This window comes from Pongo abelii, chromosome 16 (genome assembly GCF_028885655.2).
Source record: "Pongo abelii isolate AG06213 chromosome 16, NHGRI_mPonAbe1-v2.0_pri, whole genome shotgun sequence".
Taxonomy (NCBI): domain Eukaryota; kingdom Metazoa; phylum Chordata; class Mammalia; order Primates; family Hominidae; genus Pongo; species Pongo abelii.
In genome coordinates, this window is record NC_072001.2 from 45,519,074 (window position 1) to 45,534,980 (window position 15,907).

The 15,907-nt window shown below is 42.3% G+C and overlaps 1 protein-coding gene across 10 annotated transcripts in view; it reads left to right on the forward strand.

The window, feature by feature from the left end:
• The window catches only part of STARD9 (StAR related lipid transfer domain containing 9), a 151,375-nt gene that overhangs the window by 8,863 nt on the left and 126,605 nt on the right, over window positions 1-15,907 (forward strand). For 5 of the 10 annotated variants that reach the window (XM_054532649.2, XM_024232715.3, XM_054532653.2 and 2 more), the window contains exon 3: window positions 1,036-1,152. The exons of 1 other annotated variant lie outside the window; for it this stretch is intronic. In XM_054532649.2, the coding sequence (XP_054388624.1) occupies window positions 1,036-1,152 (117 nt within the window). Of the gene's footprint in view, window positions 1-1,035; window positions 1,153-15,907 lie in introns of those variants that run through there. 4 more of the 10 variants (XM_054532651.2, XM_054532654.2, XM_054532657.2 and 1 more) reach the window with 4 other exon arrangements.

Sequence of the window (15,907 nt, forward strand, 5' to 3'; positions counted from 1 at the left end):
CTGACTTCCTTGTGGTCATTTATCCACGAAGAATCTCTTAATCATTCTGGCAGCCTCATTCTTCTGTAGTTTATGATGGCTAGTGGCAGGGTTGTCTTTCCCTGTCCAGAGTGTATAAGATAAGGCATTTCTGTGAATAATGCCATTCTCCTTAGTACCTGGAGGTCAGTGCAAGGCCAAGCTCTGGCTCTACTCTCATCTACCTTGAGCAGCTAGATTGCTTCTGACTCTTCTGTCCAATGTGGTGTCTAAATGGGGGTTGAATATTCCAGGAACTTCAGTGAAAGCCCCAGGTTGATGAAGCCTGTCAGGCACCATGGCCAAACTACTCACGCACTTCCAGTATCCTCTGCAGAAATACTTAGAAAAGAAATAATATAGGTTGAACGTCTTAATTTGAAAATTTGAAATCTGAAATCCTTCAAAATCTAAAGCTTTTTGAATGCCGACATGACGCCATGAGTGGAAAGTTTCACAGCTGGCTTCATGTGATGGGTTGCAGCCAAAACTATTTCATGAACAAAATTATTAAAAATATTGTATAAAATTACCTTCAAGCTATGTTTATAAAGTGTATATGAAACATAAAAGGATTTCATGTTTAGACTTGGATTCATCCCCAAGATATCTCATTATGTATATGCAAATATTCCAAAATCCAAAAAAATCTGAAATCCAAAAAAATCTGTAACAGTTCTGGTCCCAAGCATTTCAAAGAAGGGACATTCAACCTGTAGTGATAAGAAGATGCCCAGAGCGGGAGAGGCTTTCTCTCCCAAGCTTTACCACATCTCATATAGTTGGTTCATATGTAGGCAGATATATGATAGAATGACAGACAAATTTAGTTATCTGTGCTTTATTTGTATCTAATAAGATGGAGACAAAGGTTACCTTTTCTTTTTCAGGAAGATAATATAAACAGTCTCATGACCAGTCCAAGTCTCTCTAGCTATAGTAGAGGGTGATCAAGTGCCACTGGCCAGATTCTAATATTATGATAGAAAAGACACTGGATCCTGTGTTTGATTTTAGGTGGACAGTCGAACAGATGGCTTTGGGGACTCCCGGGAGAAGGTTATGGCATTTGGCTTTGATTACTGCTACTGGTCAGTCAACCCAGAGGATCCCCAGTATGCATCTCAAGATGTGGTAATATCATTTATCATTTTTCTTTCACTCTCCTCCGTTCTTTTTTAATGTATAATATTTAAGATGTTTATTATAAAGATAAAGTACTTTGCAAGGTTAGTATAGCACTGTTGTACAGATTGGAAGTACTCTAATTGGTACTTTAAGAAAATTTTGAAATAACTAACAAATTTTCAAAAAGAAGAAACTTCAATACATCAGGAAACCACTGGCCTTTTCAAGTAACCATTTTCATGGTAGGTAACAAAAGAAGCTTATTTCAAATGCGGTAATATTATCGTGTATTTCCTCATTTCTTCATAACTGGATAATCATTGGGAAATTAACATGAAATCTGAGTCCTGGCTATTTCTTATGATACTTTTGTCTGAAACTAATGATGTTTTGGTCTGAGAAATGGCAGTGAGAGGTGTCACTTCCAGAAAGAACAAAGAAGGTGGGAAAAGACTGCTTGAACAGGACATCAAAGTTGGCTAGTGTCCATTTAGGCTTGAGCCTCTTCATGATTCAGGTGGGTATAAGTTAGCTCAGGTAGTGTTCTGCTCCTATGATAGGTGAACGGCCATGTATTATGTGCAGCACAAGAGAATTATAGAGGTTAGTATCTTCTTTGAACCTTAGGCTTGTACTTGTCCTCCTAGGCAGAGTGGAAAAGGGCTAGACAGCTAGTCAGCCAGCCTGCAAGGTAGGTAGGAGGCAGGTGAATCTATTGATCTGCTGTTTGAGCAGCCAAGGCTTTGCCAGCTGAGCCTGTTGGTCATACGTCGTGTGTCTTGTGGTTCCGCTTAGCTCTCTGTCAAGTTTCCAAGGCAGCAGGAGGTCTGGCCAGTGGGTCTACAGGACTTCTCTGTTTCTCTGAAGCAGCAGTGTTGTCTTGGTTTGAGCACTGTTAAAGGCCATGTACTCAGACCCCATCATGGCCAGCAAGCCTTGCGTCATTCACTTCTATGGCCACAGACAGTAGCCCTTGCCCCAGCAGCTATCAGGGTACTTTGCCAAAGTCCAAACCTAAAATTGGAAAAGCCATTTACTTGGCCTTTCATGGTTCATTATCATCATATCACATATGAAAGAAAAGACTATGGGAATATATCCTTGGGAAATACTACTAGAAATAGAAATATTTTTGGGGAAACCTGGACAGTCATTGCCTAGGATTCTATATAACTTTGAATAAAAAGTCAAAGTATGTTTTCTGACAAGTATTTCAGTCTTCCATAAAACTTTTTTTTTTTTTTTTTTGGTGGGGGGCCGGGGGGCGGAGATGATCTTGCTCTCTTGCCCAGGCTGGAATGCAGTGGCATGATCTCAGCTCACTTCAGCCTCTTTCTTCTTGGCTGAAAGTGATCTTCCCACCACAGCCTCCTGAGTAGCTGGGACTACAGGTGTGTGCCCCCATGCCCAGCTAATTTTTGTATTTTTTGTAGAGACAGGTTTTCATCATGTTGCCCAGGCTGGTCTTGAACTCCTCGGCTCAAGGAGTTATCCTACCTCGGCCTACCAAAGTGCTGGAATTATAGGCATGAGTAACTGCACCCAGCTACAAAGCTTTTAATAATTATGTCAAAGGAACAACATTATCAAGTCTGAGTGACTCAGAGGAGACAGTACTGATTTTCTGCTATTGTAGACTTCTGAAGATGATTGAATGTTTCTAAATCACAGATTTAGATATTTATACATTTAAATATTTCTAAATTACCCCTTTCTTCCCTTCTGAAAGGAACACACAGAAATAAGACCCTAGACCACTGTGGGATTTGCTGTCACAGTGGGCCTCTTCTGTTATATAAGCATCTCACCTTTGTAGTCCTAATGTGTTTGCTGTGAATGCTCAGTACAAAAGAGCAGTGTGGACATTACCTGCCCTCCACTGAGTCTTCTCTGTCCTTTTGAATATGAGGACAGGGGCAGGTCTAGGCTTGTCTTGTGGCCCTTGATTGATTTATTTATTTATTTATTTATTTATTTTATTATTTTTTGGGGGGATGGAGTTTCGCTCTCGTTGCCCAGCCTGGAGTGCAATGGCACCATCTCGGCTCACTACAGCTTCTCCTCCTGGGTTCAAGCGATTCTCCTGCCTCAGCCTTCCAAGTAGATGGGATTACAGGCATGCGCCACCACGCCTGGCTAATTTTGTATTTTTAGTAGAGACGAGGTTTCTCCGTGTTGGTCAGGCTGATCTCGAACTCCTGACCTCAGGTGATCTGCCCACCTCAGCCTCCCAAAGTGCTGGGATTACAGGCATGAGTTACCACGCCAGGCCGGCCCTTGATTTTTTTATCCCAGCACTCAAGTGTGTATGAGGCATCTGGTTACTAGTGTTTGTAACCATTCCCTTGAGCTCCTCCAAGAAGAACCAGCAAAGTAACTAACTTTCAGTAAGAAAGATGGGACTCCTATAACAGTCCACAGTTGTGACTATATTTGTGGCATAGAAGACAGTGGCTTTTCCGTTAGCAGAAAGTATGAGCATTCTGATAGCTGTTTGAGACCTCCTGGCCATGGCATATGTGTGGCTGTTCTGTACATAACAGGAATTAACTATTTTGTATAACATTTGATAAATCAGTCATCTTGGAGGGGGTGTGTGAATGTGTTAAAATTTTATATGTTTGTGTGTGTGTGTGTATGTGTGTATTAGTATCAATAAGCTTGAGTATGAGTTTGGTTGTGAGTCCCGTATTTTACATTTATGTGTGTTAACTGTATAAAAATCTAGTGAAAGCCCAAAAGGCCATACAGGAGGGAAATTCATAAATATGATTCTTCTTTTGCCTGATTTGAAATTTAATGGAAAGATCAAATGAGATCCAGACAGGAAGCCTGTGCAGAGAGATAAAACCAGTGTCTCCTGAGGTTTCTTCTGGCTTGTTTATTAATTGTCTGAGTCCCTCATTGGTCCCAAGAGGAGTTAGGATAGGAAAGAGAAGGAAGGGAACCTCTGTCACAAGCTGGAGTGGAGCCAGAGGTCCCAGAGTGGTGGCAGGACTCATATCTACATAATACAATCAGAGGGCCTCATTGCTTTAACACAGAAATTGGAGCTCAGATTTAACCCTAATCACAATGGCTCTGAGGCCACCACAGGTAGGAAAGGTGGAATCCATACAATCTTAGGACTTGGGGTGGAAAAGAATTTGGATGTAATCCAGTTTATCCTCTCCACAGCGTTTTTTTTTTTTTTTGGTGGTGGGTGGGGGGGGTGGGGGGGTGGGGGGGTGGGTGGACAGAGTCTTAGTCACCCAGGCTGGATCTTAGTCACCCAGTGGCTCAATCTTGGCTCGCTGCAACCTCCGCCTCCTGGGTTCCAGTGATTCTTGTGCCTCAGCCTCCTGAGTAGCTGGGATTACAAGTGTGCGCCACCATGATCGACTGATTTTTTGTATTTTTAATAGAGACAGGGTTTTACCATGTTGGCTTGGCTGCTCTTGAACTCCAGACCTCAAGTAATCCACCTGCCTTGGCCTCCCAAAGTGCTGGGATTACAGGCGTGAGCCACCACGTCCAGCTCTCCACAGCATTAGTGATCAAATTTTGAGGGGAGGGGTCAGTCTGTTGCAGTATAATTTAGATATAGTGAAAGATTTACCTTTTTTTCTTTTTTAACAATTATTTATTATTATTATTTTTAATGGAGATAGGGTCTTGCTGTATTGTCTAGGCTGGTCTTGAATTCCTGGGCTCAAGTGATCCTCCCGCCTTGGCTTCCCAAAGTGTTGGGATTATAGGCATGAGCCACCACGCTTGGCCAAATTCACCTTTTTAGTGTACACTAACACATTCAGGTGTGTAACTGACACTTCAATCAATATACAAAATAGTCTATCATCCCAAAAATTGCTTCATGCTTTTTTTATAGTCTATTTCCCCAGCCCCTCACAATTACTGATCTGTTTTCTGTCCCTACAGTTTTATCAGTTCCAGAACGTTATAAAAATGGAATCAAACAGTATGTAGTTGTTTGAATCTGGCTTCTTTCACTTTGCATGATGTATTTGAGATTGATCTTTTTTTTTTTTTTTTTTTGAGATGGAGTTTCGCTCTTGTTTTCTAGGCTGGAGTGCAGTGGTGCGATCATGGCTCACTGCAACCTCTGCCTTCTGGTTTCAAGTGATTCTCTGGCCTCAGCCTCCTGAGTAGCTGGGATTACAGGCACCTGCCACCACGCCCAGCTAATTTTTGTATTTTTAGTAGAAATGGGATTTCACTGTGTTGACCAGGCTGGTCTCAAACTCCTGACCTTGTGATCCACCTGCCTTGACCTCCCAAAGTGCTGGGATTACAGGCGTGAGCCACTACGCCTGGCCGAGATTCATCTTTACTGTTGTGTGTGTCACATCTTCTAACCTTGATTCTTTTTTTTTTTTTTTTGAGACCGTGTCTCACTCTGTCACTCAGGCTGGAGTACGGTGGCGCAGTCATAGCTCACTGCAGCTTCAACCTCCCAAACTTAAGTGATCCTCCCACCTCAGCCCCCTGAGTAGCTGGGACTACAGATACGTGTGCCACCATGCTCGGCTAAGTTTTGTAGTTTTTATAGAAATGTGGTCTCACTGTGTTTCTCAGGCTGGTCTTGAACTCCTGGGCTCAAGTGATCTGTCTGCCTTGGCCTCCCAAAGTGCTGGGATTACAGGTGTGAGCCACCATACCTGACCTTCTTGATTCATATTTATTTAAATTATCTGCTCTCCCAAAAGGAATCTCATGACTTCGGAAGCATGGATTCTAACTGTAAAGGATACAGTGTGTCTTTCATCCCTGGGTTTCTTCTTGTTACAAAGGAAGGACTGCTCAGAAATATGGCACTGATTTCAGATATCAAAATATCTGAGGGAACTATCTAAATTTCCCTCAGTGGATATGGAGGGAGTATCTGAATATCTGACTTTAGGGGGATTTAGAGCAACATCTTAAGAAGCCATTCAGAGATAGATGTTGACAAGAATGTCGCCTGATCAGTGTTGGTGCTTGTGTTAGTCTATTTTGTATTGTTATAAAGGAATACCTGAGGCTTAGTAATTTATAAAGAAAAGGGGTTTATTTGGCTCACAATTCTGCAGGCTGTACAGAAAGCATTGTGCCAGTATCTGCTGTTGCTGAGGGTTCAGAGAGCATCCAGTTGTAACAGAAGGGGAAGGAGACAGTCATGTCACAGCGAGAGAGAGAGCGAGAGATGGGAGGGAGGCCACTCTCTTAAACAGTCAGCTGCAGTGTGAACTAATAGAGCGAGAACGCACTCATTACTGTGGGGAGGGGACCAGGCCATTCATGAGGGATCTGTCCCCATGACCCAAACACTTCTCAGCAGGCCCCACCTCCAACATTGGGGGTCACATTTCAACATGAGATTTGGAGGGGACAGATATACAAACTGTATCAGTGCTGCCTTGTCATAGCCTCTTAGTATGTTAGAGTTTGAAGAGAACTTGTTAGTCATCTAGGCCAGAGTTTGTTGACCTCAGCGCTGTTGACATTTTGACCATATAATTCTTTGTTATGGGGGTCTGTACTGTGCATTGTAGAGTGTTTAGCAGCATTCCTGGCCTCTACCCACTTGATGCCAGTAGCAATCCCCCAACTGTGACAATAAAAAACATGTCCAGGCTGAGCGCAATGGCTCACGCCTGTAATCCTAGCACTTTGGGAGGCTGAGGCGGGTGGATCACCTGAGGTCAGGAGTTCAAGACCAGCCTGGCCAACATGGCGAAACCCTGTCTCTACTAAAGATACAAAAAATAGCCAGGCATGGTGGTGCATGCCTGTAATCCGAGCTACTCGGGAGGCTGAGGCAGGAGAATTGCTTTAACCCGGGAAGTGGTGGTTGCAGTAAACCGAGATCGCACCACTGCACTCCAGCCAGGGCAACAGAGCAAGACTCCCATCTTACAAAAAAAAAAAAAAAAGTCCGGACATTAGCCACTAATCTAGGCCAACCCTCATATGTTACAGATCTGGCCATGTAATTTATGGCACTATACAGGTGGTTAGTGCTCAAGCTGGAACAGACCCAGGCTTCCTTATGGTCTTTTTATTGCATTGTATCATTCTCTGTCTTTTTATATTTACTTTACAGCCTCAAAAGGTAGGTTCAAAGTTAAAATTCCTTAGTGCTTTGGCACTCTTCCTGGTCCTTAGTGGTGAAATGCCTGAGTACATAGATCAGTTGTCACCAACTAGGGACTATTAGAGGACAAGTCAGCTACTGCAAGTTCTACTGAGACGCAGCTTTATTTGTTAAATGCCTATTGATAGCCAGATACAATTGTAAATGTTTATCACTTCATTCACGTTCTATTAGATCTATATTATTTACTCCATTTTGTAGATAAGGAAACTGAGGCACAGAACGTTTATAAGACTTGCCAGTAAGTGGTGGAGCAAGAATTCAAATTCAAGACTGTTTAACTCAAAATTTTACATCATTTTCACTAAACCTCACTGACTCTCAAAAAAAGAAAATACTATTTAGCCTACTAGTGATCTGATCATCTCTTTATGTATATTTGATATAATTTCTTAAATACCCTAAAAGGTAGAGGATTTTATCCCCCTTTTATAGTGGAGGAAATTTAGGCTTAGAGAAGTTGTATGATCTGCCAAAGTTACACAGTAAGATGTGAGTTCTAGATTTGAACACAGGATCATCTGACTGCAAAGTTCATATTCAACACTATGCTACAGTACAAAAAGAAAATGAAGGATATGGGAAAAGGAAGAGATGGAAAACTGGAGAAGGGGAAAGAGAGAGAAAAGACTATAGTGAATGGGATGTGGTTGGGGATTACAGCACCTGTCTTGTCCATTACCCCTTGACCCTGGTGTCAGCTTCCCGTGTTTTTTCTTTTTCTTTTTTTTTTTTTTGAGACAGAGTCTCACTCTGTCACCCAGGCTGGAGTGCAGTGGTGCGATCTTAGCTCACTGCAACCTCCACCTTCCAGTTTCTAGCAGTTCTCCTGCCTCAGCCTCCCGAGTAGCTGGGATTACAGTTGTGTGCCACCACACCCGGCTAATTTTTGTATTTTTAGTAGAGACGGGTTTCTCCATGTTGGCCAGGCTCGTCTCGAACTCCTGATCTCAAGTGATCCGCTCACCTCGGCCTCCCAAAGTGCTGGGTTTACAGGCGTGAGCCACCACACCCGGCCAGCTTTCCATTCTTAAGGCAAGTCATTATTGGTCTAAATGCTGTTTTCAGTATTTGTTAATATTTGGACTTGCAGCAGAAGCTTTTCTTCAAAATTGGCCTGTATTTTTTCTGGCTTGAATCTGTATTAAAGTCAATTTGCTTCTCTGAAATTAAACCTGGACTTGAATTCAGGCAGTCAGTTATTGGCTAGCTTACTTTGGGCAAGTTGGTTATCCTCTTTGCGTTCTAGTTTCTTCACCTCTAAAATAGAGATCATATATGCCTCAAAGAGTTATTGTGAGGAGGAAATGAAATAAAGTGCCCAGCCCAGTACTTGGCACCTCGGCATCAAATGAGTTTATGAGTTCTGTGCCTTGGGTCCCTGCCGTGATTACCATTATCATACATAGTACAAGAGAAGCAAGGCTCATGATATTTTTCTGAGTTGAACTAGGTTTGGAAACCTCTTTTCTGAATCTGGTTATGATCCCTTCTGGGACCATCCCGCTCCATTTGGAAAACTAACTTCCCTCCCTTCCTCCTGGTGAGGAACATCTGTTGTAGCAGGAGTCCTCTGCTCCAGCGTATTGTGTTTGGGTGACTGTGTGTTTGTAAAACTTTCCATGAGGACTATTAGCTCAGCTTTACCCACCAGAGCCTGAAAGTGGTTGTTTAAAACAAATGCAGACTGAGTCAACAAAAATCATGTCTATGAACAAAAAGCTAACCGCTCTTCATGGAAAGAATTGCTCCCATTCTTCTGGAAATCTTTATTTTAAAATGGTCTGTTATTTAGCTAAAACATTTGTAGCATTTCCAAAAATGCTGCAAGACCAAAAAAAAAATCACATTGAGTGAGCAGGAGATTTTTGTCTGAATTCAAAACAACCACTGTCTCCAAAATTGAAAGTATTTTAGTAGTAATATGATTGTGCTTTTTTTTTTTGTTTTGAGACAGAGTCTCACTCTGTTGCCCAGGCTGGAATGCAGTAGCGCAATCTCGGCTCACTGCAAGCTCCGCCTCCCAGGTCCACGCCATTCTCCTGCCTCAGCCTCCCGAGTAGCTGGGACTACAGGCGCCCGCCACCATGCCCGGCTAACTTTTTTTTTTTTTGTATTTTTAGTAGAGACGGGGTTTCACTGTGTTAGCCAGGATGGTCTCAATCTCCTGACCTCATGATCCGCCCGCCTCGGCCTCCCAAAGTGCTGGGATTACAGGCGTGAGCCACTGCGTGGTTGTGCTTCTTGTTGTGTTAATATTTGTTTGGTCTCCACAATATACTGAACACCAAACAACACACAGAATACATCATTACCTACTGTCAAGGAGCCCTGAGAGAGAGTGAGCAAGTGAGAGTGAGAGAGACAGACAAACGGAGAAAAGAGAGTGTGCTGTAGATTCTTTGGTGAATATCTTTTCCATTTCTGGACTTCAGTGTGAGGATGTCAGGAACCTGGAGAGGCTTCAGAGGGAAACCACACATACTCCCCCAAATGATTACAGGACCGGACTGCAGGAACCAAGAGGAGCCACTATTAGTGTAGTATACCTCATGGACATTCCGCATGCGATTATTCAATAAAGGAATGTTGATCCTGCGATGGGAAGGCAGAGATGATAATGCTCCATAAGTACTGAACATGAGGAGTTTTACAGTTTCTGGAACATGAGAACCAGCTGGTCTTTGCTTTCATTAGGATAAAAGAGAAGATTTCAGTTAAATTGCAGAAAATTGTACGTAATTAGGACACGAAGAGTAACTTGTACAGAATTTTTGAATCCTGAAACATAGTAGCTAAATAGCTTGACTTTAGAATTCCAGAATATTAATACTGGAAGAAATGTTAAGAGACCATTCAAGATACTTACTTTCAGATTGAAGGTCTAGAGAGACAAAATAACAGTTACAAGTTTTTTTGTTTGTTTTCTTTTTGGCCAGTCCAGAATTGTTCTTGATGTGGCTGGGAAATCCTGTTGTTTGTTCTAATGGTAGGGGCCATGGATTGCAACACAATGGTCCTAGCATAACAGGTAATGTGCCACTGACAGAATCTCAAGGAAAGATCTTGTTCTTTAGATCTAACCTGTCCCTGGCTCTGTAGTCAACTTGGATGAGGAAATTGCATTATTGCCATCTAGTAGTATGGGGAAGTATTCCATACCTGTTGTTATGAGTTCTCTAATGTGACCAGATGTGATTAGATACTGCTGCCATAAAAGCAGCATTTCTGTTTGGGAAACGCCAACCCATTACAAAATGATAACAAGTGATCTATTATCTGCTGCCTCAGAAAGTAAGCAGGATGAGCTGGAGAGATGGAGTGTGACCCTCACTTCTTTTATGCCTTACTTTTCTTGTATCTGCTGAACTTGGAGTGTGAGTGAAGGCTTTGGGGAAGGTGGAAGAATGACTGAAACTGAGGAGGGAACTTTGAGGAGCTAGAGGAGAGGGAAACACGAAGAACAAACTAAGGTGTGGGGGAATTTGAGAGCTCACACGGGGTGGGCACTGTTAGGATTGTGTCACTTTTTTACAGCAGGTATCTCCATTTTAGGGATAGGAACAGGCTCAGATTTGTTGCATTTTTGCTTAAGGTCATACAACCAAGTGATGGAAGCAGCAATCAAACCTTGACTGTGTGACTCCATCGTCCAAGCTCTCGCACACTATACCACATACAACTCTATTCCTATGTTTCCAGTGCTGCACATCTTCCATTATCAATCAATGGCTATTAGATTAATTATTCAATTAAAGGTTCAATGGATGACTGACAAGATAGGACTCTGCCTTCTTGAATCTTGCTGCCTATTTTGGGAAGGCCTCATAGTTTGCCTGAGTTAAAGAACCACAGATGCCAATCAGTTTCTTTGTGCATCCCCTTTTTCTGATGCATGTATGTGCTAGGGGAGCTGGGGAATATATGGATTCAAAGCAGCATTTTCTCATGAATATTTGCAGAGCTTTGTACATTCTATCACTAGTGCTGGTTTTTTTCCAACCAAGATGGAGACAGAAGTCGAAGGGAGAGAAGTTTATAAGAAAAAGGCTTTTTGTGCAGTAATCAGATGGGGCTCTGCAGAGCTGAGTGGAAGAAGGGAGGGGTTACTATGAGTGTTTCAGTATGTCCCTCTGCCAGCAGCACAGCTGTTTGTTTCCATAAGTATGTCCGTGAGCTGGATTTTAATCTAACTTATTTTTTCCCTCTTTAGAAACTTGACTGTGAATCTTTAAAGAGTAATTTTCAGACTTGTAGAAACATCTGAAAGACAGAGATTCTTGACAATGTTTGCTGCTCGTGGCACATGCCTATGCAAAAATGAACAGTGGAAACTAGAGAAATCTTTTAAAATGCCAAAGCTTATGTGGATTTTTCCCCCTGTAAGACAAGGGTAACGGAAATTCCTTGTGGTAGCTAGAGCCCTTGAGATCCAGGCTGGAGAGAGAGGTTATCTGTAGGGGAGACATGCCCAAAGCTTGATAGTCATTTGCAGATGACCAAGGGCAGCCTAAGCATAAATATAGAGTTCCTAAGACAGTTGTCCTTGATGTTACCCCATTTTTCTCTTGCTTGGATCTGCAATGCTGAAAATTCCTTATACTCGCCCTTTGCACCTTAAACTTGGGTTTGTCCTGGATTTAAAGCGATTGTCAGTTAATTGCTTGAGGAAGAGAAGTATGATGATGGTGATGATTACTCTGAGAGTTTTTGGACAAAATGATTTGCAAAATCATCTAAACAAGAGGATATAAAATGAACAGCAGCCCTTTGAGCAAAAGATCTGTATGTCCACCACAGTAGACAGGCATGCACAGACAGACTGCTAACAGGTGCTAAATTTCCTTCCCACATACTTGCACAGTAAGCCTGTGTCCAAGTACCCTCTTAACCCCATTTCTGTAGTCCTCTGTTTGGGGAAGCCAGTGTAGCTGACCAACAAAAGACTCCTTCTAAATACAACATTCAGAAAAGGGTTCAGAGAAAGTATGGGGAAAAAAATGGTTTCTCTCTAGTTCTGTGCTCAGCAGAAAGTAGATAACAGCATAAATGAAAATGTCAGCTAATTGATTAGCTTATTAAAATATTTTGCTTAAAGGCAATGTAAGATAATTGCAAAATATTCAAACAGTACAGAAGACTATAATGGTAAAACTAGAAAAGCTTTTCCTTTCTATACCTCCCACTCATCTTATTCTCTAAACGTAACCATTGTTTACAATTCTTTTGGTATCCTTCTAGATAGCATCTATTTCTTATTTTTCAAAGGAGTTAGCATATTAAGGAAATTGATTCATCTGTCATAGATACTGCAAACATTTTCCCTGTTTATACTTTTGTTTTGATTCTGTTTATGATTGTGTGTGTGTGTATATATATATTTTGTTTGTTTGAGACAAGGTCTCGTTCTGTTGCTCAGCCTGGAGTGTAGTGTCGTGATCATGGCTCGCTTTAGCCTCGACTTCCCAGGCCTAAGCAATCCTCTTACCTCAGTCTCCCATGTAGGTGGGACCTTAAGTGTGTACTACTACTCTTGGATAATTTTGTAATGCGCAAGCTGGTCTTGAACTCCTGGGCTCCACCTTGGCCTCCCAAAGTGTTGGGATTATAGGCATAAGCCACCGCACCTGGCGCATGCATATATATGTATATATATATATTTTTTTGAGATGGATTCTCGCTGTGTCACCCAGGCTGGAGTGCAGTGGTGCAGTCTTGGCTCACTGCAACCTCTGCCTCCTGTGTTTAAGTGATTCTCCTGCCCCAGCCTCCCAGGTAGCTGGGATTACAGGTGCCTGCCACCATGCCTGGCTAATTTTTGTTTGTTTTCTTAGATAGAGTCTTGCTCTGTTGCCCAGACTGGAGTACAGTGGCACGATCTCGGCTCACTGCAACCTCTGCCTCCTGAGTTCAAGCAGTTCTCCACCTCAGCCTCCCGAGTAGCTGGGACTACAGGCACCTGCCACCATGCCCAGCTAATTTTTATATTTTTTAGTAGAGACAGAATTTCACCATGTTGGCCAGGCTGGTCTCGAACTCCTGACCTCAGGTGATCTGCCCGCCTCAGCCTCCCAAAATGCTGGGATTTCAGGCGTGAGCCACAGTGCCCGGCCAATTTTTGTATTTTTAGTAAAGACGTGATTTCACCATGTTGGCCAGGCTAGTTTCGAATCCTGACCTCAGGTGATCTGCCCGCCTCAGCCTCCCAAAGTACTGGGATTACAGGCGTGAGCCACTGCTCCCAGCCTGTGTGTGTGTGTGTGTTTGTTTGTATATATATGTGTGTGTGTGTGTGTGTGTGTGTTTGAGACGGAGTCTCGCTTTGTCGCCCAGGCTGGAGTGCAGTGGTGCGATCTCGGCTCACTGCAAGCTCCACCTTCCAGGTTCACGCCATACTCCTGCCTCAGCCTCCTGGGTAGCTGGGACTACAGGCGCCTGCCACCACACCCGGCTAATTTTTTTGTATTTTTAGTAGAGACGGGGTTTCACCATGTTAGACAGGATGGTGTCAATCTCCTGACCTCGTGATCTGCCTGCCTCGGCCTCCCAAAGTGCTGGGATTACAGGTGTGAGCCACTGTGCCCAGCCCAGCCTATATTTTTAATGTAGTCAAATTTATCAGCCTTTCTCTGTGCCTTCCTGGTGTGTTAGGCTTAGAAAGGCTTTCTCACTCTGAGATTATAAATGTATTCATGTTTTTTTTTTTTCATGGCGTGGTAATGAATTTTTAAAAATATTTACATATTTAATCTATTTGAAATTCTTTGGCATAAAAAATGAGGTAGGGCTTCAGCTTTGCATTTTTTCCCCAGATAACTATCCAGTTGTGTGAATACTATTAGTTCATCTATTTTTTTATTGATATACATATTTTGGGGGTACATGTGTTATTTTGATACAGTCTGTCATGATCAAATCAGAGTAGTTAGGATAGCCATAGCCTCAAACATTTATCTTTGTGTTGGGAGTGTTATAATTCTTCTCTTCAAGCTATATTGAAATATACAATAAATTATCATTAGTTGTAATTTTCTTACTATATTACTGTATACTAGAGCTTACTTCTTCTGTCTAACACAGTACCATTTATTGAATACCCATTCTTTCTCCACTGAAGTGAAAGGCTACTTTTATCAGTTAATAAATTCCTATATATATTTGGGGTCTCTTTTTTTTTTTTGGAAACCGAGTCTCACTCTGTCATCCAGGCTGGAGTGCAGTGGCACAATTTCAGCTCACTGCAACCTCCACCTCCCAGGTTCAAATGATTCTCCTGCCTCAGCCTCCCAAGTAGCTGGGATTACAGGCCCCCACCACCATGCCTGGCTAATTTTTGTATTTTTAGTAGAAACAGGGTTTCACCATGTTGGCCAGGCTGGTCTCAAACTCCTGACCTCAGGTGCTCCACCTGCCTCGGCTTCCCAAAGTGCTGGGATTATGTGAGGCACCGCGCCCGGCGTATACTTGGGGGTCTCTTTTAAAACTCTGTTTTGTTTCCTCAATTGTATTTTTGTGCCTGAACCATACTGTTTCAGAAAGTTTCAAATATACATGAAAACACCATTTTGTTTCACTATTTTTTAATATTGGTGAGGGCTCGTTCTTTCTCAGACTGTCCTAGTTATTTTGGTTATTGCCCTTCCCCAAAATGCCATATGTTTCTCTGCTTTTGCTTATACTGGCTCCTCTTCCTAGTGTATATTAATACATCTCACCTCTCCAGTTTCTATCATACAAAATACTGCTTGTTCTTTAACGTTCAGTTAAAATGATGCTTCCTCCTTGAAGTCACCATCTCTTGGATTCTCATAGTATCTTGTTACTCCCTTGTGATACATTCTGTTTACTAACTAAAGTTAATGCTCTTTGGATACAAGGCTTATCTATTTTATTAGTCTGAGTGATCCTTGAAGGCAGACTAGGTCTCATCTATCTTTGAACATGCCACATTTCCTAGCACAGTGACATTCATTCATTCATTCATTCAGTAAGCATTTAGGAAGCAACACATGGGGTTTAGTGCTGCAAGGAATACGGAGTAGTAGATGTGATTCCTGCCCTCAAAAAGCTTACAGTCTTATTGGGATTACCAGGCTTTAGGTACGTAAAGATCATCAAGAATAACAAGCATTTAAGTGTTATAATCGTACTTAGAGTAAGTACTTAAGGAATCCAGAGGAATAACATATCCAAAGTTTGTTTTGAATGAGTTCAGGGAAGGTCATTTTGGTTGGAGGGGACAGCTTAAAGACTCTAAGGCAGGAATGTACACGATGTGTTTGAGGGGATCAGGTGGTGCTAGTCTGGGTGAAACTAAGAGGATATAGTCACAGTGCCCATCTTTCCAAGTGTTTCAGGAGGCCAGACTCCTATATTTCACCTCTAAGTTGGTCCAGACTCCTAGAGGAGATGAAGACCAAACGGTTTCTCTGGTACAATGACAAAGTGGTTTCAGGAGCATACTGGATACTTAGTTGAGTCCAGCATATATAGGACATGTCATCACTCCCATTCCAGGAAGCAAGAAAGGGAGGATGGGTGCTTTTCCTTTAGATAATTTGGAGGAGCTATGAGGACTTTTAACCTGAGGAGAGGAAGCAGTGTATACTGGATACAAGGTTATAGGTC